At 45.1% G+C, this 27,602-nt stretch overlaps 1 protein-coding gene across 8 annotated transcripts in view; it reads left to right on the forward strand.

Moving 5' to 3' along the window:
- Positions 1-27,399, forward strand: part of LOC117747633 (nuclear factor 1 B-type-like) — a 63,249-nt gene extending 35,850 nt beyond the window's left edge. For 2 of the 8 annotated variants that reach the window (XM_034557017.1, XM_034557015.1), the window contains exons 3-12: positions 2,134-2,190; positions 4,142-4,210; positions 6,958-7,078; positions 7,416-7,537; positions 10,314-10,448; positions 10,649-10,833; positions 13,009-13,147; positions 13,521-13,603; positions 17,493-17,581; positions 21,198-27,399. In XM_034557017.1, the coding sequence (XP_034412908.1) occupies positions 2,134-2,190; positions 4,142-4,210; positions 6,958-7,078; positions 7,416-7,537; positions 10,314-10,448; positions 10,649-10,833; positions 13,009-13,147; positions 13,521-13,603; positions 17,493-17,581; positions 21,198-21,330 (1,133 nt within the window). In that variant the 3' untranslated portion in view covers positions 21,331-27,399. Of the gene's footprint in view, positions 1-2,133; positions 2,191-4,141; positions 4,211-5,365; positions 5,468-6,957; positions 7,079-7,415; positions 7,538-10,313; positions 10,449-10,648; positions 10,834-13,008; positions 13,148-13,520; positions 13,604-17,492; positions 17,582-21,197 lie in introns of those variants that run through there. The other 6 variants (XM_034557018.1, XM_034557016.1, XM_034557021.1 and 3 more) reach the window with 4 other exon arrangements.
- The last annotated feature ends 203 nt before the right edge of the window (positions 27,400-27,602 follow it).

Raw genomic sequence — 27,602 nt, forward strand, 5'->3', positions numbered from 1 at the left:
CAGCGTTTACCTCATCTCCACTCTCCGGTGCTCTTTTCTCTCCCCTGGCCCGTTTCTCTCCCACTCAGCAGTTCTCGGGGCGAGCGTAGACTTGGCAGTCGTAACGAGACTGATGGATGACTCTGAAAGTGGCATGGGGGGGTGGGGGTGGGGGGGAGGACAGGGAGACAAGGCCACTGAGCTCCCTGCAATCACTTTATGGACATGTGCTGTGCCAAATCAGCTCACAAAAGCTGCTTTAGACTGTGTGTGTGTGTGTGTGTGTGTGTGTGTGTGTGTGTGTGTGTGTGTGCGTCTTTGTAAGGAAACTTAATGGACTCGGTCAGGTACACGGCAAACTTTGTTGGGCCCAGACAACAACTTGAACAAGAGCGTACTTGCTAGGACACGATTAACTGAAGACGTACTCTGAAACAATTTTGATAATTGATCATTAGATTTATCTGCAAATGTGAAGATTTGCTGCTTCTCTCTGTTTTATATATTGGACTATTTCGGGGTGGGGGTTTGATGGGCATATTTCATTACTTTCTCCGATGTTGTCGCAAATAATCCTTAGCCTTGTGCCTCAGCTGCTTTAAATATGAAAACCTTTCTACGTGTGCGCAAAGAAAAAGTAAGATGAGAAAGCACAAGTCACCCATATGTTTTTAGGAAGCAGAGCGGAGACTATAACTTGTATGGTACTGGATCATTTTTTAGGGCTCAGCGCACTGAAAAGAGGGGATTTTTCCCTTCTTAACGTATGGTCCTGTTCCCTCCCTACTTTGTCATTGTTGAGCTTCGGCCAAGAACATTCTGTTTTTGCAGCGCTGTTTAATAGTCAAACTTAGGAGAGGGGAAACAAGTGAGCGAGGGAGAGAGACACCGCGAGGGAACAAGTAAGGGATAAATCTTTCGACTACTTTTCTTTTTTCTCTCCCCCCCTCCCCTCCTCCTTCTCCTTCCTTCTCCCCGTTGCCTCCGTAACACTGCTCATGAGAGCTGCGGCAGGAAAAGGGGGTGTTGTTGCAAGGCGAGGGTATCTGAGTTCACCGTCTCCACGGCTCCTTTTTCTCGAGGCTCTCTCTCTCGCGTCGAAGACGTAGACGATAATCTCCCTGCTGGTTCTCATTGGGCCCCCTCTCTCCGTCTCAGGCCACGTGTGGGCTTTTGGGGCTCCACGCAGACGCCGTCCTTCACTGTTTGGCACGGCAAAGCAGCTCGCCGCTATTCCGAGTCCCGTTTTTTTGTTGTTTCCCCTCCTCCCACCACGAAACATACGACCCACTGCACAGATTGGTTATATCTGACGACGATGCATACACAGTTCACTTTGATGTTTCACACATTTGCTTTGCAGTTGCGTGATATGGAAATGAACTATATATATATATATATATATATATATGTGTGTCGGTGGTCAACCCGGGGGCAGGAAGCTTCGAGGTAAAAGACGTCAGTCCGGGCCATCTCGTATCAAAAGCCTGCGCGCTGTAGCCGGTGGAAAGAATTCCACTCATGTTTCCTTGTAATTCCCCGCCCCTCCTGTCCTCTCTCCACGTTTTGTTCTGTGCTCGTACCTTGCACAGCAGGACCGAACACATTCTGTATCCCCCCCTCCCCCCCCACCACCACCACCCCCCCCCAACACTCCTTTGGCCCCTTTGAAAAATTACCCAGAGGTCTGCCGGTAAAAAACTTTTAGGCTATCCAGTGTCAGACAGAGAGCTCTTTTCTTCGGTCTGCCTTACCATTAATGATAATGCTGTTCAAACAAAACTGTCTTGTTTAATGTACAGTGGGTATGCTCGCCTAGACTGGGTAGATAAGGAAAAGCATTAATGCACCAGGAAGTCCTGAGTCCCCTGAAGTGCACTTTGTCTTGTTGAGTGTCTTGACAGAAGTTGTTCCTTAATTTTAATTGACCTCAGTGAATTTGTGGCCGTGGGGAGACAGTCTGTAAATCAGATTAAAGTTCTGATTCACTTAGTTTTTAATTACAAGTTACAGGATACAGTGTCCTCACCCAGCCACCAGGAGATATTTTCTAGAAATAATCAATGCTGACAAGAAACCAGTGTTTCAGTAAGATATCCTCCTGCTATACTAAGCACCCCCCCCCCCCCCTCCCGTCTCTCTGTGTGTTTGCAGACTCGCAGCAGTCAGGAAGTCCCAGTAACAATGAGCCAGGCAAGAACCCTCTTCCAGGTATGTACAGTACCAGTCGTCCTCCCGCCTGTCATCGCTCTATTGTTCCTCTGCAGCTTGCCCTCTGTACAGCGGCCTATGAACACCATAACTTACCTTATAGCAAATCCCTATACTATCGGAGCCATCCCCCCCCCCAAAAAAAAAACAAAACTGTACTGTACTGCCTTAGGTTCATACCACGTAATACCTTTGAAACAACAAAAACAGATTTAGGACGATTTCGTGAATGGATCTGCATTAAAGGGCCATCGGTACCAAACTTGATAACCCAAACTGACACACTTATTGTAAATAATAATTAAAAACTTGAAGTCATTTTTGACACCCCTTGCTGGCTCAGGCCGTGGTGTCCAAATGTGCATGTGTGAAGAGGAGGACGAATGAAATGAAATCGGATCATTCAATTTGGCCCGCCAATCGCCCTCGCGGCAACATCAAACACGGCATTAAAGAATAATAAAAAGGACAAAGACAGAGACACTGGTGGGAAAACGTTACAGCAGGTTGCACCTATGGCTGGCAGCGGAGTGTGTCGTGGTGAGCCAGCTGTAGGAATTGTTCTCCCGACAGCGTCGCCGTTCCCTTGGACTGACCTGCGCTGTGTCATCACGACTTTGGAATGAAAATAGTTTGAGAAGTATAATTAGTTGTCTACCTCAAGAGCTGGTTCTGCCGATGCATGGTGCCAAGGAAAACGTGCGGGCGAGCCAATGACTCAAGCCTCGGAGGCCCTCGGCAGTGGCACAGTCCTCTGCGAAAGCCGTTGGCTCACTGGAGGCATGAGGCTTTGTAGGTGCCAATGGAGCCGCCCCGCCTATCTTTCTGGCACGGCCAGAGTGCCCTTGGCATCGCATAAAAGCCGAGTCCGGGTCATTTCGGTGTCAATAACTTGTCTGGCTATTTAACGTGTTTGATTTATAGCCTCTGATTAGTGTCGTGAGTCCTAGGTAGGTCATACGGGAACACTGTAAACAATATATGTTTTGATTATGTGGTCTAAAAATACTTAATTGGAAAAAACGGGAGAAAAACATTTTGACGTCGAAAAGAACTCCGGCTTCCAAAAACTGTCGATTTACATTGGAAATATACGGATTAAATACGGCCGGTGCATGCCTCGTTAACGGTGGATGCTTCTCGGTGTGATACGGTGTCAATGTTGACAGTCATGAGGTGTTTGCTCGCGGGGTTGATCAAAGGGGCCGCGTCGCGCCTGGGGCTCAGCGTGGGCTTGTTCGTTGTACTTTCAGTTTGAGTCTACATGTCACTCCCTCCTTCTCCCACACCTGTCCTGTCACTCTTTACCGCAACGCACACAATGACTTGCTGTTTGTTTAAATACTTCAACTGAAAAGAAGAAGAAAAAAAACGCGCGGTAACGGACATTTCTTTTTTTTCTTCTTCATAATGCACTCGTACTCAAGTCAACAATCCACGGCTCAAATTTCACGGCAATGGGATCAAATACAGATGACTTAGACCCTTCGACTACAGAAAGACAAGCGTGAAAAATACTTGATGAAGTGCTTCGGCTCAGGAGTAGACACTGGTGAATCCTCCTCTTTACCGTTTTTTTTGGTTTAATATTATGGGATGGCGGGGTCTGTACCTGCGTGGTGGTCTCGTCTTTGACGTCTCTCAATCCTCTTGTTTGTGTGTGACCTTTGGGCTCTTTCTAAATCTAAGAAATGTTATAGAAAACACAACCCATGAAGCACTTCTTTTTTTTTTTTATGGGTTTCAGTCAGACAGAAAATATGATCCTTTTAACTTTTTTATTGAAGTGCAGAAAAGTCTGAATGGTTGAGAAGCGTTGGAAAGACGTATTGAACTCAATGTCACTCTTGATTTCACATCCACAGAACTTTATTATGTGTATGAAAGTATGTTCAATGAATAACAAGCATGCCTTTAAATAATGATCTTCCGTATGTCCCTGTGTCCACAGTCTACTTGGAGGACAGCTTCATCAAATCCGGAGTCTTCAGTGTTACAGAACTGGTGCGAGTTTCCAGAAGTAAGTACACACAGTAGCCGCCGTCATATCGTACACTCGCCCCCCTGCTAACTACCCTGCACACCCACACAGGTGTTTTCAGGTATTCTTTCACTTGCCACTGATTAGCCCTGTGCTCACGTTGACGATGGGCGGGGCTTCGCTGGGAATCACATCAGCACAAAGTCGTGTGTACTTACAGGAATGTGGAAGGTGTACGTTTCCCTGTCCTAACAGGTGCAACCGAGTTAATATGAGAGTCAGGGAGAAGTCAATCAATCACAGTCTGCACACGCCCACAGAGCCCTGAGAAGAGGTCTAATTATGCACCGGCAAACAACTTTAGCTCTGCCTTTGTTCTGCATGTTTGCGTGCTTACACTTAAACGACATCTGTCACTCGCAGCTTTACCGCGAACCTCTGTATATTTGTTGAAATGCGCACATTTCACACGTCTGTCGTGCGGCGGATCCGGTTCGTCCAGTCGGCTTTGCAGTGAGAGAACACGTGACTGCGTGAGCCTGTGTGCATCTGTAGAGACATGTCTGCCCTCCCCCAAAACCGTTAAACGGTTGTCCCTGCAGCAGTCCTCTTGATAACCGAGGGCGCCCCAAGGTGCCCTTTTCCTGTACTTCTAGCTCTGGAACATGCCTGCGGTGCACAACGACTCTCAGTCACCCTCAATAACCTGTGTTTAAGAGGAAAAATACCGGTGTCGCGACGTCTGTGTGTGTACCAGTTTATTCTGTGTAATTCCTTGTTTAGTGCTGCAGTCAGGACAAAAGGCAGCCTGAACCGGGTTTGGAGTCATTTGGCTACTAATTTGAAAAATCACGATTGTGATTACCAAAATTCAGATTATTTTTCACAAATTTCTCACATTTTACACACCGAATTATTATATTAAAGGAGAGAAAAAAAACGTCACATGTTCGGGGATTTAGAGCAACAGATAGCGTTTGAAGCTGACCTTGATGTCCGTTCACCTGTGGCGTGCCAAAGTGTTTCGGATGTCGTAAACAACGGACCAGGTTGTCTCCGCTGTCTCGTACATCAAGCTCTGAAAGGCAGAACCTACTCATTTTCGATGCACTGACAACTGAATACCCTTTGAAAAGGCTGTGTTTTTGTTTGGTGTTTCATTTGCCCCCCCCCCCCCCCCCCCCCCACGACCAGATGGCCTGCTGCGCCGGCGTGCTTGCTCTCATGTGACCGAGCCCGGTTTCACTAAAGCCAACTGAAGTCGAGCTGGAATTTTAAAAAGGTCGACGGACACACAGGAATTGTCACTCACTCAGCCGGTCACTCCCTGGGAAGATATCTAAGCAGCCGCTCGTCCGTCATCGCTCCTCTCTCCCGACTCTCCGGGTTGTTGAGACATTCTTTGAAGTCCATCAAAGGGGGCTGCGGAGTTCAAGGCTGACTTGCAATCCAGCATTTCGACGGGGACGCTCATTAATACAACAGGAGCCTCCACCCGCAAGTGTAAAGACTGTTTTGTCAACAGAAAATGTGGACGTGCACGGGCAGACGAAACGTCACATTTTCCCCCCCCTCGTACAGCGAGACGAGGTCCTCTGCTAAGAGAAGCGCTGTGTGGCGAATGCGGCGTCATTGTTGCATTCACAGTTTCTTTAGCGTATTAAATGAGATGACAGGCAGGGGCGCCAAGTGCCAAGAAGAGAGACAGGGCAGTAAAGAGAAACCAGCGCAGACATAAATGGTTGGGGGGTATCCTCATCCATGAATGAAAAGAAGAAGGAAAAAAAAAAACAATGCTCTTGTATATTCGCCGTCCTCGGGCCGGATGCATTCCTCCACAGACAGCTCGGTGTGGGTAGCAGCGGGTAGGGGCCTTTGCCAGGGCTGCAGTGGGCTGCCAGGGCGGAGGCTGGCGGAGGGATCGTGCCAGTGGTGAACCTCAGACCACAACAGACGGCGCCACACACTCCATCCTCTCATCGACTCACAAACCAACCAACCGCTCGAGCCGCAGGCTGCCTCGCGGGGGCCGCACGCTGAAGGGCGAGAGGCGTAGGGGAGAGAGGGGAGAGAGAGAGAGAGAGAGTGATGATGGGCGGTGAACTCCTTTTGTTCTGTAAACACTGGCGCGGCCTCCCTTGAAACAATATCCCTCACCTTGACCGCAGTGAGAAAAACAACACCTTTCCCACTGTAAATCACCACGTGAGGAAGCTGCTGAGGGTTATTCTGGACCAGAGAGAAGAGGAGGACAAATGTGGATGATTCAAGTTTACTTTACTTTGAGATGCCGAGCTCATGTAACTTTGTTATGCATTGCAAATGAATCTATTTAGCAACAAAATGGCCTACCTCTGGTGCTTTTAGCAATAAAGCACTGTTGTCTCACTGCTTTCCATTTAAATATTTAGTGTATATTCAGTGTGTCTTCTTCGGGCCACATATATAAAATGCAGCTCCTGTAAACATCCTTGTGAAAATGCCCTTACCTGCAGCAACTACCGCATCGGGGGGAAACGGTGACTTGTTAATCAGAGTGCTCAGCAGAAATGTCTGCGATGGTCAGACAGTTAACCTGCAAATGGGGAGCGCTTAATTTGATACACAGGGCCTCTAAACACAAAGCGTCAATAACCGTCAGTCGAGCTATCTCGCAATTAATTGTGCGCCTCCAGATGCGAGGGCGCAGCACTGAGTCTTGACAACACTGCTGACATCGTACTCCCTTCTTTGCAAGTGATTACAGACTAACTGTCTCTCTTTGTTTCCTCTGTGTTCCTCTGCAGTGCCCATCACCCACGGTGCTGCGGTAAACTTCTCCATGGCCGACATGCCCAGCCAGCCCTACTATCATGACCTGAACTCCAGCGTGGGGCTGCACCGCTCTCTGTCCTCCCCTCCCGGCAGGTCAGTGGAGGTTACAGCAACGAAGCCTTGTGGATCAAGTTCGGGGGGGGGGGGGGGGGGAGGAGGGGAGAAGACATTGTATATTATTATCAATACAGAAGAAATACGGCTTCTAGTATTTATCCTAAGCTAAGCTAACCGTCTCCTAGCACTAGCTTAATTTTTAGCATACAGCTGTGAGAGTGCTATCAATCCTCTTGTCTAACTCAGGGTGACACGGTGACTATGTGTATTTCTCCAAAATGTCAAACTATCCTTTCAACCAAGCCATTTTGTGATCTATTAAGGCATAAATGACTGGCTCTGCTAAACCATAAAACTTCCCCATGTCCCACAGCAAAAGGCCCAAAACCGTCAACATGGAGGAGAACATGGACACCAGCCCGACGGGACCCGACTTCTACTCGTCACCCAGCTCGCCGGCCAGCAGTCGGGCCAACTGGCACGATAGAGAAGGAGGTGATTTTCCTGTTTTTATTTGACCTTATCCACTTTTTATCGGGCTCGGTCGTGCGACCACAGTATGTTGACAGAGTTTAGTGAGCGGTAGGCGAGCATTACTCGCTTCACCCTCATCGCATGCAAATAGATTCCATCAAAGCGAGCACCTCACGTTGCTTTTTAACAGCTGAACTCTCTTTAACGCTCAGCTTTGTCATAAGCTACTGTACACCAAGGGACTGCATCTGGTTTCTCTGCACATGAACCGGTTCAACCCTCTTAAAGTACATACCATGACAGAGATAGCCCCAGGCCTCGCCAGCCATATAACTGTTTGAACCCATTTGAACCGCTGTCTGAATGTGGATCTGTGTTTGCTCGCACCTGTCGCTCACACAAAGGAAACATCGGATCCCACAATGCAGTGTCTCCGGTCTGAGAACAAACTGTTCCAGCTGAAACTCACAACTGCTTATCACGGCACATTTGAACACTCATTTTTGAGTCTTCAAATGTTGGGTGTATCATTTTTCTTCATGTGCAGATAGCTGAAGCACATTGTGGGAAGGAGGGGGCTTATATAGAGAAATGCCGAGCTATTAGACTCGCGGGGCAAACGTGTCAGATGACTTCTCAACCTGGAAATCAGTCCATGCATCTTGGCTGAACTTGAGAGGAATCTCCCCATCAGTGGCGTTTTGATGATCATGTCCACATTTTAAAGGCACAGGGCTAGTTTGAAGGGAATTAGGAAATAAAGCTCACCTAATGAGCTCATATATATAAGGCTTACTAGAGCTGAACAAATACAAAAAGAAAATTGAAAAAGTTAGAGCTTCGTGTAGATAAAAACAAGCTGTCCCGCCTGCTCGTTTCTCGCGGGACAGCTCGCATGTCTCATTACGTTGTCTCCTGGTGTAGAGCAGAGCCCGTCACCCTTTTAATTAAGGCCTCACTGATCATTCTCACTCTCTGCTGACTTCTCTCCGCACTCTGCTGCCTCTGGATTTTAACCAACAGAGGTGGTAGGAAACATTTCATGGGACAAAGTGATTTAAACCACAGCCCAATGTGGGTAGAGGAAAATGTAGTTTGTGCCTATGCACAAGGCCTGAGAGTATTGCTCTGCGTAAACTTAGACGCTTTGGGGCGAGGAGGAAGGGAAAACAGTGGGTAGGAAACTCTCAAAAGACCAATACCAAAGCCATTATTCTGTCAGGAGAGAATAAATGAGAAGTGGGGTGATATTAAACCCATATGAGGCCGACACAAGTGCCAGGCGGTCATTTCTCGCACATGGTTGTCGTTCGACAAGAAGAAATTGTTTCTCCTTTTTCTTTTATTAGGGAAAAGTACTGCATGAATTAAAACGTAAGACATTTAGACCAGTTGCGAACACATTCACAGCTGGTCTAAATGCGGAAAAGAAAGAAGAATCACTTTGGACTTGTTGTTTATACTATTTAAACTGTTTAATTTCTGGTAGTTAATTGTCCAGTTTAATTTCCCCAGGCGGTTCAGTCGATTCCCTGAAGGATTTAATTAGCACAAGAGATGAAAAGCTTCACCACAGAAAATATTTCCTATTTATACGTGGAAACATTTAGCAGTGATATCAATCTTCTCTGAGGTATTTCCCCCTCTGACACAAAAATGAAAGCACTTAAGCCTGTATCCTCTTGCAAACTCTGGGAAATCCCCCTGAATTCCAGCCACCTTTGTCGCTCTGGAGGAGAGGGATTCTTCTCGCCACTCGGGTGGATCCTTCCATGTCGTCACAGGGAAAAGCCGGTTAATACGGTGGGAATGCCTCGACAACAGGGTTTATATAGCTTATTTTGGAGGAAGGCGGGGGGGGGGGGGGGGGGGGGGGGGGGGGGGAAGAAAAGAAATAGATGGTTTGAAAGTTAGACGGCCCCAAAAATCTGTGAAAAATGTTTTTTTTAAAAACTTGACAAATGTTCACGGAAGAAGCCGGCGCAGACATCGGCCCCGTTGCCTCTCGCATCTATTTGTTATCGCGTTCCCCTGCAGACGCCTTGTCTCACCGTGGAAAATTGGAAAGCCGCACCGGCCGTGACAGCAGAACATTGCTCTTGAAAGTAACGGCGCAGCAAATATTGTGCAACTTTCAAGAGATCATGCGCATACTACGCTCAATTTAAATTTTTAAAAAAAAAATGTCCACGTCTTCTGCCGACCCTTTCGGGATCATTCACGGGGGAATTACAGTGCAGCTTGTCAGACACCGTGTAAGGCCGCGGAGAGAGCAGATGTTACAGTGTAATGTTCTGTTTGAGATTACGTGAGGGTCTCAAAATTCTTAAATCCCATTTGAGCGACCGGCTGCTTAACACTGGATTGTCTGCTCAGACTTGACAAAAAGACGAATTTTCACAGGACTCGTATTTCTTAGGGATGTCCAGTGATTTGTTATGATTCCAGAGATGATGAATGATTTTGACCCCTTTGCGGTGTCTCTAATTTGCAAAATGCACGTTCCCTTTTGTCTACTGAATTCGCTAAAGACAAGAGTGCCCTTGGTGATACTAATCCCACGCGGATCAAATTCTGCTTAATTTCAACCGTAACACACTTATTTATTTTTGGTGTAAATATTTCTGCCATCTGGTCCTGTGCAAATATGCTGAAAGAACTGATCAAATACTTTTGAGACTCTATATAATCAATAAGGCGTGTAGAAATGTTCTGACCGTGAGCATGTATTCATGTGTTTGTGTGTGCTTGTGTGTGTGTGTTTGTGTGTGTGTGTGTGTGTGTTTTTTCCCACCAGCAGACATGTCCTCTCCTACCATGAAGAAGCCAGAGAAGCCGCTGTTCAGCCCCACCTCCCCGCAGGACTCCTCACCACGACTCAGCACTTTCTCTCAGCCTCATCACCCGGGCCTCACAGGTGTAGGACACAGTGGTGAGTTACTGCTGACTTTAACCACCGTCTCAACCTCGCTAAAACCTGGAGTTCTCATCGACTTTTTCCTCCCGAACACGGGTTTTAATCGATGCCGATGCTTAACCCTCGCAAACAAACCCCCCCCCCCCCCCCCCCCCCCCCCCCCCCCCCCCCCGGAATCTTTATCATCCTCTCAACCCCTCTGTCTCTCTTTGCAGTTATATCGACGAGGAGCCCCCCTCCACACTCGCCTCTGCAGTTCTCGGCCTCGGCTATCTTGCCCCCGGCGCCGTCGCCCTACTTCTCGCACACCACCATCCGCTACCCGCCCCACCTCAACCCAGCTGATACCCTCAAGAGCTACGTGCCGTCATACGACCCGTCCAGCCCGCAGAGCAGCCAGGTCAGTGATTTATTTCCGTGTGTTTGGAGAAGCCGGTTTTCGTTGGCCAGAAGTCGGAAAGGCTGCTCCGGCGAGAGTTCCGTGGCCTCAAGTAGTCTTTTGTTATTTTGTTCGTCTCTATTCCCGTCTGACCTGAGATAAATGATAGCATGCATTTGTCATTATTTCATTACTGCCTCATTGGACTATTTACGTAATAGAGCAGAGACACATCATCCTGTTTTGCTGTTGTTGTTTTTTTTTTCTCTTCTTCTTTCTTTTATCTGAAACTGGCTCCTGGTCTTTCATTGTGTCATTAGAATTTTTTCGCAGTGCTTTTTTCCCCCGAAAATCTGAAAGACAACTAAATAAATTACAAACACCAAATGTCTCATTTTAAGCCCCTAAACTGACCAAAGTTTATATTAATAATATTGGTCCAATAACCTAGAATTACAGAAGCAAAAGAGTTAAATCATAGTTAAATCAAACCACTGTTTCAATTTGCAGACAACCCCAGACTGAACTTCATGTGACAGAGAAGCGTATGTTTTCGGTTTGATATAATGCTTTTGGCAAAGGTAGTATATAGTATACGCTCTCAGCCTTAAATTTGTAGTCATGCTAAAAACAACAACCCCAGAAGTCAACCAAACTATTGCAATTGCAGTCACACGTGACATACAAAAAAACTGTATCAAGACATCGTAGTAAATCAAATAGCTTAGGGCTCTTATATATTCTGGGCGTACACTGCAGCCAGTGTGTTGGAGAGAGAGCAGGCGTCTCTATGGATGAGAGAGCCGGGTGATATTTATGTGAGTTTTATATCCCCGCTGTTCTCACTGTAAACAAAGGCCTCGTAGACGGCTCCATCTCCAGAGCAGGGAGCAGGCCAGAGGGGTATGGTCGGGGGGTGGGGGGGATTGCTACTCTAGAGAAAAACCGCGGGGAATGATAAAGGTTGTAAATATTTGCCGTTGCCGGGGCCCGGCTCTTGTGTAGAATTAACTGGCCCTCTGCTGGGGTGCTGGTGAAAGGGGAGAGAGGGGGGGGGTTGGTGGCAGGCTAGTGAGGTGGGGTCTGACGGGGAAGAGAGAACGCTGGAAGACCAGTTGGGGGGGGGGGGGCGGGGCGCTCAGCAAATAACACAGTGCTTATAATCCCATGGCTGAGTGCCAGAATGTTTTTATGCTTGCTTTAACGCAGATTATATTACACTCTAATTAAACATTCTATTCACATCGAAGGGAACCCTGTGGACACAATTCTTCTCCAAAAAGGCCTGTTTGAGTTTTGAACTCGGGGCGGCCCTGAAATGAACGCCCCAGACAGTCTCCAGCCGTCTGCAAAGAGTAGCTCCCACTAGCTTCCTTTATTTCGTCCTCTATATATATATATATAGTCTCGCCGCCTCGCTCTCTGTGCTCGCACGTTCACACCCATTGTAACAGGTCACTCCACAGCTCGCTCGGTCTTTTCATGCCCCCGGAATCCTTTAAATTTCATTTATGAGCGCCATTAAAATCATTGTTTAAAATCATGTAGGAAATCCATCGTCAGTGACTGAGGATCTATTGTTCCTCTTGCCCCCCCTCCCCCAGAGTTTTAGTATAAACTGTGACAAGCCACAGCGACTGAATTTACTCAAATCTTTTCCTCAGATGGATTATTAGGTGCAAGAGTGAGCGGTGCGGTCACCTTTTGTGGTTGATTTTGTGAGGACAAACCGAGCAGTTAAGAGGAACTTCAGGAACGAGGATAGGACATTAGTTCTCTTTAGTGCTCACCGTTTTGGAAAAAAAAGTGTTGTTTGTTACATTTGTTTTATTGAGATCTGACCGACTGCACATTTAAAAGCAAACAAGATCATGTAAACATAAGCCACTGGACCACAGTGTGCCTGTCCTCCCCGTAGGGTGTTCAAAATGCAGTTCTTGCTTCTTATTTATTTTTTTGCTCAATTCACCATACCTGTTTTAGGATTTATTTTCTTTATTTACAAACATAAGCCGATATGAATATTTATCAATTCATGACCATCAAAATGTAACACAACAAAAGCTGCTTAACTACAGAGATGAAGCAAGCCAGTACACACGTTTGGCATGAATACATCTTTAAATTAAAGAAATCTTTTTGGTTTTTTTAAAGCGCTCTCGTTGAACTGTGTCTTGTTGTCGTCTGTACCTGCAGCCTAACAGCAGTGGTCAGGTGGTCGGAAAGGTCCCGGGCCACTTCACCCCAGTTCTGGCTCCCTCCCCGCACCACGGCGCTGTGCGACCCGTCTCTCTCTCCATGCCAGACACCAAGCCCATCACCACATCCACAGAAGGTGAGTCTGTGCCATCCGGTACTGATAACCCATTACCTGCTGAGTAAACATCTACCTCATCGCAGCAGGGTTGACTGGAAGTCAACATTTTGAGAAAAAAAAAAAAACATTTAAATGATAAACAATTACAACAAAAGCAACAAAAAAAAATGTATCCCAATGCTTGACAAAAAAAAAGTCCAAATAACTGAAGAATGGCAGTGTGTCCAAAGTTGAAGCTTGTGGGACTCCCCGTGCTCTTCACTATTGGTTGTTTGTACCGTTGACTGATGGTAAGCCACTGTGGATAAAAGCAACAGCTACGTGTGAATTACTGATATGCAAATTGTAACGAAAGCATGTATTTGTGTTTTTGTTATGGCATGTTACCCAGGCTACTCAGCCCCTGGCACCCCGACGGCCAACCGTTTTGTAGGCCTGAGCCCAAGAGATCCAGCTTTCCTCCACCAGCAACAGGTGAGATCTCCCCCCCCCCCCTCCAGAACTCACCTCCCCTGCTCCCCTTATCCGTTCATTTTCTGTCCCCCGTCTCCCCCGCGCATCAGATGTGAAATCCCTGCCCTCCCTGCAAAAACATGTCGCACTCTGAATTTGATCCTCTAGGCGCTTCGAGATCAGATCAGAGCACTCGTAGGATGAGGTCAAGCATAGCATTCACTACTGGCACAAAGAATTAACACGGTTTTCAGACCTCAAAAGGATTGAGCCTTCACAAAAAAAATTAAATAAGGATGCCGTTCAGGTTATTATTAACACTTCCGATCCCTTGAAAGATCCTAAATCACAAAATGAAATGAAAATTTTTTTATTGTATACACTCTATAAGCAGTGTAGAATTCGCCTTCTTGTCAGTAATCCATGCAGATGTATCTTCAAAAACATAGAAAATAAGATATCATTTGGAGTGTGTGTTAGGGTTTAAAACCTGCAGTCGAAGCGGAGAGAAAGGCTTCTAACTCTTTAGGTTTCTTTCAAGAAAGTCAGGAGAAGATGGATGGGATGTGTGGGTGTCTTCGAGAGTGTAATGTGCTCAGCTCTATTTCCTTCACACATTACTTTAGAAACACACGCACACACACACACACACACACATAGCACATGTAATCAGCACACTCATTTACGGTGCACAGGCTGAATATCGTAGGGCAGTTGTGGTCTCCCTGTGTGTGTGTGTGTGTGTGTGTGTGTGTGTGTGCGTGAGAGAGTAATTGTGAGTGTCTTGCGGTGTTGTCGGACCAGAAGACGGTGCTCTCCCCCACCCCGTCTTATTGAAAGCGCTGGTCTCAGGCCAAGGCTTTTCCAACCACAACTAATTGAATGCATCTGCACACGGCTACATAATGACCGTTGGGTTTCTCCTCAGCTCATTTAAAACATTTTTTTTATGTTTAGCGAAAATGACAAAGCCGGCCTCTGTTTCCGAACTCCTTTCCTTCTTTTTTTTTTTTTTTTTTCTCTCTTTGCCTTTATTGCTCCCCCTTTTTTTTGGTAGGCAAAACAAAAAATATACATATCGATGGATGTTTGTCAGCAGTCACGGGATGCTTTTATTCCACTCAATAGGAGGAGGGGGAGAGGGAGGATTCACTTGGCTGTGATGTCGCGCAGTTTGTCTTCCACATTTCCTTGTGGCCTTGCTACTTCTCTCAGTGAGGCACACAAGGCAGCAGCAGTCTGATCAGAGCTGAGCGGCAGAATTGTGTCCAAAGCTTTGCCCCCCAGAGGGCTAAATCAGCCACATATATACATACAGTATGATCAGTTCATAAAACAATACTGTTTCCTTTTTGTTGGCATTTTCTTATTCGCCTGAAACATGCTTGTGTGTGGTCCTGTTGCACTACCAAGACCAAACAGAAAGTATTTCAGGCCTAGGAAAGACTAACCTAACACATCTCCGGGTCTTTCACAGTAGGAAAGCGTAAAAAAAAGTCTCAAACGTGAAAAAGACTGCATGCTATATCTAAATTAATAAGTGTTCTTGTCAGCTTAAGGAACTGTAAACAGTCTTCCAATTGATTCATCATGCTTCTGCTTGTCACAGTTGTTTTTGTTTTCTGTGGTATGATTTAACGGCCTGGGGTCTGGCCCGGCGAAGCGGTCCGACACCGAGCCAAGTTCCAACACTTTCACCGAATGCTCTGTCTTTGTCCTCATCTGGCAACGGGGACGTTTATTGTGTGGGATGTGTGCGGCTCACCGACACTTTGACTTGTTTAGTTGCAGCCGTTTGTCGCTGGGCTCGCTAGGAAAGGGACGCAAGGCGACAGATTTAAGGTTTTTAAACGTGGATTTGTCTGTCTGTCACACAGGCAGACAGACAGACAGACAGACAGACAGACAGACAGGCAGACAGACAGACAGACAGACAGACAGACAGACAGACAGACAGAGGCCATGACTGGCACTGCATCCAGCTCTGCTGCTACTTTTTGTGTATTTCTTTAAACAGAGGAAAAATAGATTAATTTGAATTACATTTGTGGAGCAGCGGAGTCATTGTATATTGTTTTAATTACAAACACTAAAACATAATCATATATTAATTAATTACTATAAAATAACATGAACTTCACTTTTCAGAGCACCACTAAAATAGATTTACTTGGACACACACACATACATGCACACACACACACACACACACACACACACACACACACACGCACGCGCGCACAGTCGGCTTAAAACAACAGAAAGCAAAAGCAGCAAAACCAAACAACACCACCACACGCTCCCACACCTGCTCTACGATTCCCAGGCAGCGAATGTGTGAAAAACCCTCCATTCATCTCTCGCCTTGGTTAACCCCTCGAGGGAACGCCACCATCTAGCATTCCGCAGGGAAAGATCCCTGATCAGATGTCATTTGGTATTATCTAAGGAAGGATCCTAATCCACAATCTGCCCGCATCTGTTTGCTATCGTTCCCCGGCTCAGTCCCCCTTTTTCCCCGCCGCCCGTGCCACTCTGATGTGCCGGTGCCAGTGGACAGATGGCGAGCCCCTCGAGGAGCGGTGGCACCGAGCGTCTGGCCCAACCCGCACATTCTCTCCAAGCTTTTGTCAGGCTGGAGAGTGCGAGAGTGGCGCGGGGGCTTAGTTTTGCAACCTCCCCTGAATACAGAGACGACACACTGGATGGAACGAGATGCATTGTTTCCTATTGTAGTGTTAATTTAGCAGCTATTGATCAAATAAAACATCAAACTGGAACATAATTAAATGTGAAAAACGTCCTGGAAAGGCCTCGAATTCTCTTGTTTCTTTCCCAACTACTTAGCCTAAAAATCAAGCCACATAATCGAAGCACAGCGCTGTATTTAAGTGTGGCTTAAGTAGGAAAGCATCGCCGTGTCCGGATGTGTCCATCCAGGTGCTCGGAGGAGAAAGAACACATTTCTTGACCGCTGCAAATGGCTTTGAATATTCAGTGTAGGCGTATATCTGATTAAATCCCTCTTAAGAGCCTCTGCAAAACGTCTGCCGCTGCACGCAGAGTGCTAACAGTGCAGTTTTATCCCGATGCATTACCAAATGAATGTGTTGACCACGGGGGCAAGGTTACGTTGGTATTGGCAGAGATAGCTCTCAGCTGGATTGCCGACACGTGTGCTTGCATAATGCATGCAAAGGAGACACCGTTTGTGTGTGGCTGTTTTTGTTTGCGGTAATTTGTAATCTGTATGTACGGTTGGGCATGTCTTAAAGAGGAGTGTGTGTGAGTGTGTGTGTGTGTGTGAGAGAGCGTGCTGTTTAAGTTCAGTGTAATTTTGACCCCTAATCAATACAAACAGTTTAGCTAATGAAAAAAGTCTGCATGCTCGAGGGCATGCGTCCTCCTTCCTGAATCTGAAAGTGCACTCACAGTGAAGCAATGATTATCGACAGGGCGCATGCATCCGGTGGATTGCATGGCTTTCATTGGCTAACCATCTTACAAAAGCATAACCACTCCCGGGTGAACTACCAATATTATGCCACTCACTTGTGACTAACTAACTCCGTTTTTTGTTTTGTTTTTTTTACTTCCAGGTTAGCTGTCACCACTAACTGTGATTGCATGCTTTTTCTTTCCTGTCTGTTTTATCCATAGCTTTGATTTGTACTGTTATTTTTTTTTTCCCCCAAGCAAAGATTGAATTCCATTCACTATTCTCACATTGTCAGTAACAGCTAGGAGTCTTTTTTTTCTTTTTTTCTTCTTCTTCTTCTTCTCTAATTGTTGTTGCTCTCGCTCTAGGCCTGTTCTGCATGCATTTGTGTATACAGTGTTGAGTTGTAGTGTGATCTGAAGTGGAAGTTGTCTTGGCCCAGTGATCTGACTGCTAGCTTTCAATTGACAGCTGAGGAAGTGTGACTGGAGCGTGACTCAAAACGGCAGGCATTATGGCCCCAGTGCCACTGACGACACTTTGGGGATTACTTGGCAAAGGTAACCTTTTCATTCTTTCATGCCGTCTCTCTGTGTCTCTTACACCACACACACACACACACACACACACACACACACACACACACACACACACACACACACACACACTGTCATTAATAACAGCATATAATACAAGCTTTGCTCTAGTTTCTTACATTTTAGAAAATTCACAAATAAATTCACATAAAAATCTTAATTTGTCTGATCTGTGGCTGTGTTACTGCGGTATAATTATCCCAGGAATTTATAATGTGTTGTTTCTACTTTTGTCTTATTTGAGCTGTCTAATCTTAGGATTGCATTATGATTGGTTTGTCTCTATTTTACAGTGTACACCCCCCTTGAATAATATATAGATGTAAGAGAGTGGTGTGAATTTGTCCAACTTTATTTATCCAAATTTGAATTTGTTTTGAAACAAAAAGCTTTCCTCTTGGATTCACAGCCGATCCAAAACTAAATGTTCTCACTTCATAACACAAACCTTTGACAACGGTAATTAGAACAATTAAAGTGACACCATGTAGAAGAGCTGAAGTCATTTCAGGTCAGCTTCTTTAGCCACGCGAGGATGTTTTACTTTAACAAGCTGAGCTTTGTTTGACTTCATGCTTTACTCTCGTTAACTTCAAGTTACAGAAAGTCCCCCCTGGCCCCCCCCCCCCCCCCCCCCCCCCCCCCTTGCCTCCATACTGTATCTCTCCCTCTCTGGGGGGGAAAAAACCTGAACTATTCCACCGAAGCTGAGCTAAGCTTTTTCCTGTTACGTCTCCCCTCTTTTCCCCTTTTCCATGAAAGTGTAGATCATCTGTGTGTGTGTGTGAGAGAGAGTGTGTGTGTGTGTGTGTGTGTGTACAGTGTGTGTGTACAGTCTGTGCCCGCTGGAGTTGCGAACTCTTTTACAAACACACATGAGCACAGCAGAACCCCCCTTCAATAGGCCTCCTAATAGACCGGCAGAGGTAGCAGAGAAAATGTCCCCTGCAGCAGCGCGAGCTCTCTTATTTTACTCACACAACACCAGCTCACTCCTCATTTCTACATGCGAGTGAACAGTAATGAGCGCAGATGAAATAGATCCCAACTGAATTTAGTTAATTTAGTTACAAAGGGCGGGCTGGTAATCCCATTCTATTCTCCTCCCCCCCCCCCCCCCCCTCCATGATGGATTATTCACGTAAAACAATTCAACATGTAGATGGAATCTGGGGGATTTCTCTTTCATCTGGCTTGCCCTTTAAACGGAGCGCTCCGCTATGCCTCTTCAGTACTAGCCCTTAAATTAAAACGCTGCCAGACTCGCATGTTGCCATTGTGCAGGAAATGGGTCAGCAATCCATTAAGATGCCATTAGATAATCTAATTTAGGGAGCTAATCCTTAAACGAAGCACGCTGTATGCCCGGGCTGTGCTTGCAGGGAGTAGAATTAGTGAGGTTTGGGAGCTCGGACAGGGCACGGGGAGGCCATCTTGAAGGTTACCTCAGGAAATACAGCAATCGAGGTCAGATTGTTCTTATGCAGAGCCGCTTGGAGTGCAGGAACATGAAGCAACAACTTGTAAGGAGACAAAATATATAGAAAAAGTGGCATTTTAAAGCAGACTTGACCATCTAGGCAGGGAGGAGTTTGCAGCGAAAAAGAACCGCTTGACAAATTGGAACGACAATACCCAGAATTCCCGTAGAGTGGCACAAAAAAACGCAATTTCAATACGGCACCGTATGTGTTTGCGTCATATCAAATCACTTCCAGAAGCAGAACATCAATCACTGAAAGGTACATCTGTCTTTGGATGGAGCTCTCACTCGCTGCTTTTTAAGACAAACAAAAAGTCTCAATTAGAAAGAGATGGGAGGATTTCAGGAGTTCTTTACATACAACTCCTGCCCAGCTTTAGGTTATGGGATGCAGATACGGACTGACAGCCATCGATTTTAACAAGATTAAAACCGATCTGCCGGTTTAGTGCGCACAAAGGCCCCCGCGAGTCCCCTTTCGTAGCTGTGTGGTCCCCCCTAATGTTCGCCATTACCTGAGAGGAGTCTCGTAAGGACAGGGATAGAGGAAAGGAGGGAGGAGGACAGATAGAAAGAAAGAAAGAAAGAAAGAAAGCAAACAGGGGAAAAAAGAGAACGCCGCGGCCCCTTGGCCACTCTGTGCGCTCTTTGTTCAGCAAGGTAGGAAAAACTTAATCCCCCCTTTCCTGTCGGATGATTTTTGGCAGCGTGAAAGAGAGGAGGAGGAGGAGGAGGAGGAAGAGGAGGAGGGGGGAAGAAAGCAGGAGAGAGAGGAGAGCATGAGGACGGGCTGGACAGGGGGAGAGAAAAAAAAAAAGTGCTAGAGGGGATTAGCCTTGAGGTGGTTTTTAACTCTTCGCACACTCAAACGCAGTCTAAAACTTTTTTTTGAATACATCGTCGTTCTTTCTTTGAGTCTTTATTGGACAGACTGACTCTTTGAGGCCACGAGGAGAATTGAATTTGCACTTCCATTGTTTCAAGTAAAAAGAGCAGCGACTAGTGATTTGTATAAAATGCAGACTGGTTGATCAGTGGCTTTCATGAGCGCAGACGGTGTTGTCTTATGATGGAGCTTCGAGAAGAATCACGTCCGTGTTCCACTTCGGCGAAGCAGCATCTTCAGACCTAAGCCGTGTTCCTTTTGGTGTTTGTTTTTGCCCCCTTTTTGAAAACCACTCTCCTCCGTTGTCATCCATCTTCTCTCTTCCCCCACCGGAACATTTTTCTTCTTCTCCACTGTTTTGTGTCTCCTCCATTTCTCCTCACTGTCTTTGTCCCACCCCTCGTCCTTTTCTTTCCCACTCTCCTCCACGGCTGCCCCCTGAATCCGTCCAGGACTTCATCCACATGTCGATTAGAAAGTTAGATATGGGTGAATACACAGGTACCTCTCAGACTTAGCGGGGGGGGGGGGGGGGGGCGCGATGTGAGAGGGTGTCAGATGAGTGCACACTGGGGGCCTGTGGGGGAGAAGAGGGTGGTGTGTGTGTGTGTGTGTGTGTGTGTGTGGGGGGGGGGGGGGGGGGGGGGGGCTAATTATCTGACATCTACGTAGAGCAGCACCCCACGGGAACAACATGCTGTTTGTTCCCGCTCGCGTTTTCAGTTAGCACCGTTGCTCCCCAGGAACAATCACTGTGTTGTTTTGCCATTAGCGTGAGATGAATAGGGATGGGACAGCTTTGTGTGGGGACCCCCCACCCTCCTCCTCCTCCTCCTCCTCCACCACCACCACTCGCACTCTCCCCCTGGTGCTTTTCTATACTGCCGTCAATGCAGAGAAGAGGGCCTCTGCGTCACGGCCCTCTCACATGATGCCCTTCACTGGGAATCAAGTGGAATCACCTCAGCTTAAATTAATGAGCTAGTGCTGCCATTTTTCCTTTTTGTTCGCCCCTCTTCTGTCTGAACAAAACAAAAGTGAGACCTTGAACCTTGATGACTGTCAGCAGAGCAGCGATGCTGTTTGTTAGCGAATTGAAGGAAAGAATCTGATTTTGACTGCATGCTGCACAAACAAGTTAATGGCATGTGACTAATCTCTCCGTCTCTCTCTCTCTCTCTCTCTCTCTCTCTCTCTCTCTCTCTCCGCAGTCCTGGTACCTGGGCGAGCTTAGTTCCATTCCAAGTGTCGAACGGGACTCCGATTCTGCCAACAAATGTCCACCAGAACTACAGCATAAACATCATTGGTGAGCCCCTGGTCCCCGCTGAGACAGGGAACTGAACACACGGAGGCCGGATGAAACCCCCCCCCCCCCACCCCCACAGGGAGAATGCGTGGACGGGGGTGTTGGCGGGGCACAGTTAGCACTAAAGGTGTCCGCAGCCACGGATGAAACCAGCAAGCAGCACGAGCTGCACAATCGTCCCCCTCCCAGTCTCGTCCCTTCCATGACCCCCCAAACCCCCCTCCCCTAACCCTCCACCCCCACCCCTCCCATTAAGGACACTGGCCGCGAAGTGAAGAAGAGGGTCGGTTCAGGAGGAAAGGAAAAAAAAGGCTAAAGCTTCAGGTCTGCTGTCTCCTCGCCCTGCCCAGCCCACCAATCCACCACCCACCAGTCAGTTGTTGTGTTTGCAGAACTTTTCAATCCATTCAAATACTGTGATGTATAGATGCCTTAATGTTTTATTGCATGACACTCTAGTCTCTTAGCGGCAATTCCTACTATTTTTCCATGTTGAGAGAAGTTGTACAATCTTGATTTTACACACAAACACACACACACACACACACACACACACACACACACACACACACACAAGTGAAGAGGTCTGCGTATCAACACCTTCTGCCTGGTGGACGGCTCCGAGACTCTAAGCTCTCCGATCAGACCTCTTGAAAAGAGGCTTCCCCTCGTCAAACGATTCACTGTGTACACCATAGGAACAAAAACAAAAAAAAAAATAATTGTGAATTCAGAGTGTTTCTTTTTGATTTTGATTTCAGTTTACTGTGATAACGGCTCTTTGTTCAGAAAATGTGTTGACTTTGTTTATTCTTAACTACTACTTACTTCAAGAATTAACGTAAATACTTACAGAAAAAAAGAGTTGAGAACTCTCGGATGCGGTTTTCGAAAAACACTAAACGTTTGGCTTGAGATTGGACCCCTCATTAAAGGATTTTGCAACTCCTTTACAAAAGGATTTAAAAAGACGGAGAATAAGAAAATCTCGATAGAGGCAAGTGCAATTGAATTTTTGAAGGGAAGCTATCAGTCTGTCAGCCCTAAGACTCTAAAGGATGGGGGATAATTATTAAATGGTTTTATGGGTAAAATGTTTAAGAAAACATTTGAATTTGATTTCAGTCACATATCCGTCTACTCACAAGAGAGAGAAAAAAAGAAAAAAAAACCTCCAGCGTGGAAGCAGTTGAAGGCGAGCACGAAGCTACCTGTGCAGCGCTGAGCAAAACCAGCACTTCTTTTGAGCCCTTCCCGTCATTACGGGGAGGTTTTTTTTATTTATTTTGGGGGGAAAATAACCGAACTTAAGTAAAGAAATGAGACACACACGTAGTGTATAAAAATGGCATTTCATGTTTAAAAAAAAAATAAAAAATAATAATGTATGCTCACGATAAGATCAAGAGCATATGCATTTGGCCATCAGCTTCTAAAGCTTGTGTTTACAAAAGAATATATGGAATGCAAAGTGTTTATCCATGGAAATGTACAATTCATGCAAATGTACGGTTGGCTTTCTGTGTAAAGCTACAGTTTGTGCAAGGTTGAAAACTGAAATTTATGAATCCAGGTGGTGGCAAATCCCTGAAATCTAGAATTGTGCACGGCATGTTCACAGCCATTGCCTCTCCAGTCCAGACATATTTATACAAGGAAAATCTCTCCAATACTCTTAATTTGCACGATGACATATAGTCCACATTACGTGCCTTGCCTTTGAATATAGAGACATCACTACACTTGTTTTTGCTGCATTTATCATTATAGAAAGAAAATTAACATTTTTATGATAAGAATTGTTTTGTACTCTGAATGAAATTGTTGATTTTTAACTTTATGTACTACTCTATCTCACAGTTGCATTGCATATCAAGGCTGTGTATAGTTGCCGTTCTAAAGTTTGTAATCAACCAGCGTTTTTTTGTTTTTTTTTCTTTCAGTATTTTGGTGGGTTTTTTTTCTAATAACCTGTCATCTTTTGTTTTCCTTATTTTTCAATGCTCATTTTGTTCATCTTCCAATTACTATTGTGGAGGGTGGAATTCAGAATTATGAAAATTATGCAATACCAAGTTTTGCCTATGTAGGTAGTGCTTATAGATGCGTCAATTATTAGAGGCTAGTTTGGAGATAGACAATATTGTAATGCATTTAATTTGTTGATATCGTTGTTTGTCGTTGTTGTTGTTGTTGATGATGTTGTTGTTGTTGTGGGTCTTTTTTCCTTTTTTTATTGACCAAAGTGGGGACTGCTTTCTATGCAGTGTATGACAAGGTCTTTTTTATTTTTCTTCTTTTCTTCTTCTTTCTTTAGCATACAGGCCTACCGAATGACGGTGAGACGTGTTCCAGTGTATTTTAAATTCGGGAGTTTTAGGGTAGGAGGAGGGGCGGTATTTTTTCTAGAAGTACTTGTATGGAAAAAAAAAAAAATGCACCTTTGGTCTCTCTACGGCTGCAAAGTCACTGATTGGCCTACTGTGACTCTTACTTTCAACCTTCCACCCCGGGGGGTGCTAGCATGTGACCTTGAAGGAGCTGGGGGTGTTTGTTTCTTTCACAGGAGAGACGGCTTGACTTGAGTATGACAATCATTTTAAGAAATCATTTTGCGTAGAATCCCATTCTCTCATAGATCCCTTAAAGCCGCAACTGGCGACGGTTACTGTTGCTCGTATCGAATACCACGCCGTACTAGACTAGACGTCACCGAATGCAATTCCCAAGTAGATGCCTTAAACACATCAGTGAAGTGGCCTGTGACCTGCGCAACAATCACACACCGACTAATGCTAGTGAGACCTGTCCAAATCAGTTCCAGACAGGCTCAAGCAAGCCTTTAGAAAGTATTTTTTAAGTAGTAGATTTGTATAAATGTATATATACGATATGCACATATGTCAATTCCTGAGCTACTTCTCCAGCAGAGTGTGTTGAAGTCAATATTGGAGCCCCAGAAGCGTGGCGTTTTCTAACTTGTCCAGTGGCCCGGTAGACGCTTAAATAGAATCCACTAGAAGAAAAATATAGCACTTAACTAGCACATAGGCAATCGTCTTCTTCCCCCGTACAGTGTTTTGAACCTAGTCTTAAACTACATCTCTCAGGCGTATTACAGGGCATTATTTATATGATCTTACCATTTTTAATGTAAAAAAAAGAAGAAAAAATACCCCAACTAAATACGACTTTCCTCACAGCGAGAGCGGCGCCTCCGATGCTGCCGTGACTGCATTTTGCACTCTTTCCCTGCGATCGTGAAAGAATTGTTCCCCTCAGAGAGACGGTCGTACCGGGAGCTCTCCGGCTGTAAGTGAGCAGAGGGAGGGACTAAGAAGCGGAAAACATTTTTTAAAATAATCCTCAAGTCAAGCTCTGTCTCTCCGTCTTCACCCAGATATCTTAAGCAGAGAGACACAAAATTGGAAAAAGTCACCCCGTTCGATGTGCACTGTTCTGTCGTTTGTTGTTGTTTTTATTCTTTTATTTGTTCTTTTAAAAGAAAGAAAAAACTACAAGTGCTTTGCAGCCTTTGGCCATTGGAGAGCCCACTGACGTGCATTGTCCCCAAGTGTGTTTGTGAGTGGGTGTGTTTGCCTGTGTGTGCGTGTGTGTGTGTGTGTGTGCGCGCGTGTGTGTGTGTATGTGATAAAGATGTGTCAGGGTCACTGTGCTGTTGGTTTTTATTTGAATAGGAGGCTGTACATAAAGGTAAATATCCTGATTGCGTCGATAGCGGTAGTCTGTGGGCTGTGGCAGCTTGAGCGTGTGTGTGCATGTGTGTGTGTGTGTGTGACTTTGTGAGCTGGATGTGTGATCGAGTGCCTCTGACACAACACAATGAGAGAAGATGAGGGTCTTTCTTTTAAAAAAGGAAAAAAAAAAGCCTGCCCTGGGACAGGAGTTTGTACACTGTAAACTTTCTCGAGAGTTCTCCTCTTAAGCCCTTATTTGTAAATCTTCAGTTCTGGGGAAAATTAAGTCAATTCCATTTTAGGAAAAAAATAATAATAATCTGGGTTTTTGTTTTGGAGGCTGGATTTGAGTTAGAACTCTCCAGGTTTTCCCGATTAGTAGTCTAAAGTGTTTTCATCAGTTGTATTTCTGTATGTAAAGTTAAAAAAAGGGGGGACATTCTATACAGATCCATAAAAAACAACAATGAAGGCTTTTTTTATTATTATTACTATTATTGTTTCTGATCTTGGTTAGTGCTTCGATATTTCCATTTGGGAAACACTTCATGAATATTTGAATTGTTGTTCTTTCATTAGCGTGGCCATAGCGAGTGTGATGTGATTTATCTAATTTTTTTGGGGGTGTGAATTCTTGTCCAACAAGATCTTGGTGTGAGTGTGTTTCTTGTAGCAGCTGGGGGCGACTTCACTTTACAAGTAGAAAAGGCCCCAGAATGCACCTGACCTAAAGCGAGAAGCAGGGTCAAATCTGTAGTGACAAACTTCCTCGATTAATCTATGCGATCTTGATCAGATTCGGGCGGACAATTTTGAGCCGTCTGCTTTGTCCATATGCAGACGACTCTCTGAAATATCTCTTTAATAATCAGTAATAACATTTCTGGCATCACTCATTTTGCACATTCCACATGCTGTCAATGCCGGATGTGATTTGGGAAACACTTCATTCACACTGCAAACAAACATTACTTTAACTGCAGGTGCTTCAGAATAGGATATTGTACCTTCCGGCTGATAATAGCTAGTGTATTTGCGCATGGTTACGTTTTTTTTTTCTATTACAACGCAGGGTGTGATTGTAGTTTGTCAAAAAAGCTCTTGTGACTTTACGACATTTTAATCAGTGTTCCACCCACCAGAAAGAGCCGTATTTTGACTCACAGCAACCTTATTTTAGAAAGTATTACGTCATTGATCACTACAATCATCGTGAAACAGGACAACTTTATGCGAGGACGACCTTTGGCGCACAATATGTGCGATTTTTCCGCTCATCAAAAATGTCCCACACTCTTTCGGGACTGAGAGGGCGAAAACATGCAGACTTAGAGGAAAAGATTAGAATTTCATTTTCATACTTCATAAGCAATATACACCTTCCATACGTTGGCTGGCTGCTAGTCACTTGGCATCAGGTTGTTATAAAAACATAAAAACCAGCATTTTTACAGGATGTAAACATTCACCAAAAGAGGACAAAAAGATAGCAATGCAGTGCCTGTTCAAGCTGTCCGAGTGTCTATTGTATATAAATGTAAAATGTGATAGACTTACTTTCATATGTGACGATAAAAACACCATCACACAGAACCGAATGTGGCAAACTCATCTAGAAATATGCTCTTTATTACTTCTTTGATGTTCTTTTTTTGTTTTGTTTTAGATTTATTAATTATGTCAGCACACAATGCCCACATCAAGCTTGTTCGAAACTTAAGGAGGAAATGTTCATTCTTCTTTTCTTTTTCTTTTTGGGAGGGGGGGTGCGGGGGGGGGTCAGTGCTACATTAAGAGCGATGAAAGGATGAACTAATGTCTTTTCTTAGGATTACTCACCAGTTTTCTTTGCAGAGCTGGTTTATTTTTGGGTCTTGTGGCACTTTTACGTCCCTCATGCGCACACATTTTGACTTTGTGAATCATGGTGGAATTATATATAACAAACAACAACAACAACACCAACAGAACAATATGTAAACAGTCTCCAGTAGTGATCGTAGTTACACTGCAAGTGTGTGCAAAGGTCTATGTATGTATCTGAATGTACGTTTTAGAGGATTTTTTGGAAACCTTTTTTGTTTTTTATCTTTTCATTGACAGTTTAGGAGCCACAGGTGTCCAATGTGAACTGTATAGCGAAGGCCTTGAGATCCCTTTTTTTATTGATTTTAGAAATGCCGAGCATTAGGCGATGCCTTCAAGCTGGTTACATTTGGTGCAGGGGCTAAAATTGCCACAAGATTAAAATCAGTGTAAATAAAGGCTCAACTTTTTTGTGATTGTTACTGTTATATCCAGCCTATACTGCTAGCAGCTGTTTTTACTGCAGTCAATTACTGGAAGTGGATATATTTCCTATGCAAAACTGTTTAAACAATAAAATGAGCTATGCTACAAAAATGACTTTTCTGCCGTGGCTCTTTCTTGTGTTTGTTTTTATTATATTAGATTTTGAAGGATTGCAATTTGAGACCTAAATATAAAAGTTCCTGTTTGAGGTCTGACATTTCTGTGTTCGAGCCAGTTGGCTGAAATTGTGACACAATCTAAAAAGCACTGATTTGCTATTTGTAAATATGATTAGAGTGGAGAGTAGGTATTTTTCC

The sequence above is a fragment of the Cyclopterus lumpus genome, chromosome 18, assembly GCF_009769545.1.
Source record: "Cyclopterus lumpus isolate fCycLum1 chromosome 18, fCycLum1.pri, whole genome shotgun sequence".
Taxonomy (NCBI): Eukaryota; Metazoa; Chordata; class Actinopteri; order Perciformes; family Cyclopteridae; genus Cyclopterus; species Cyclopterus lumpus.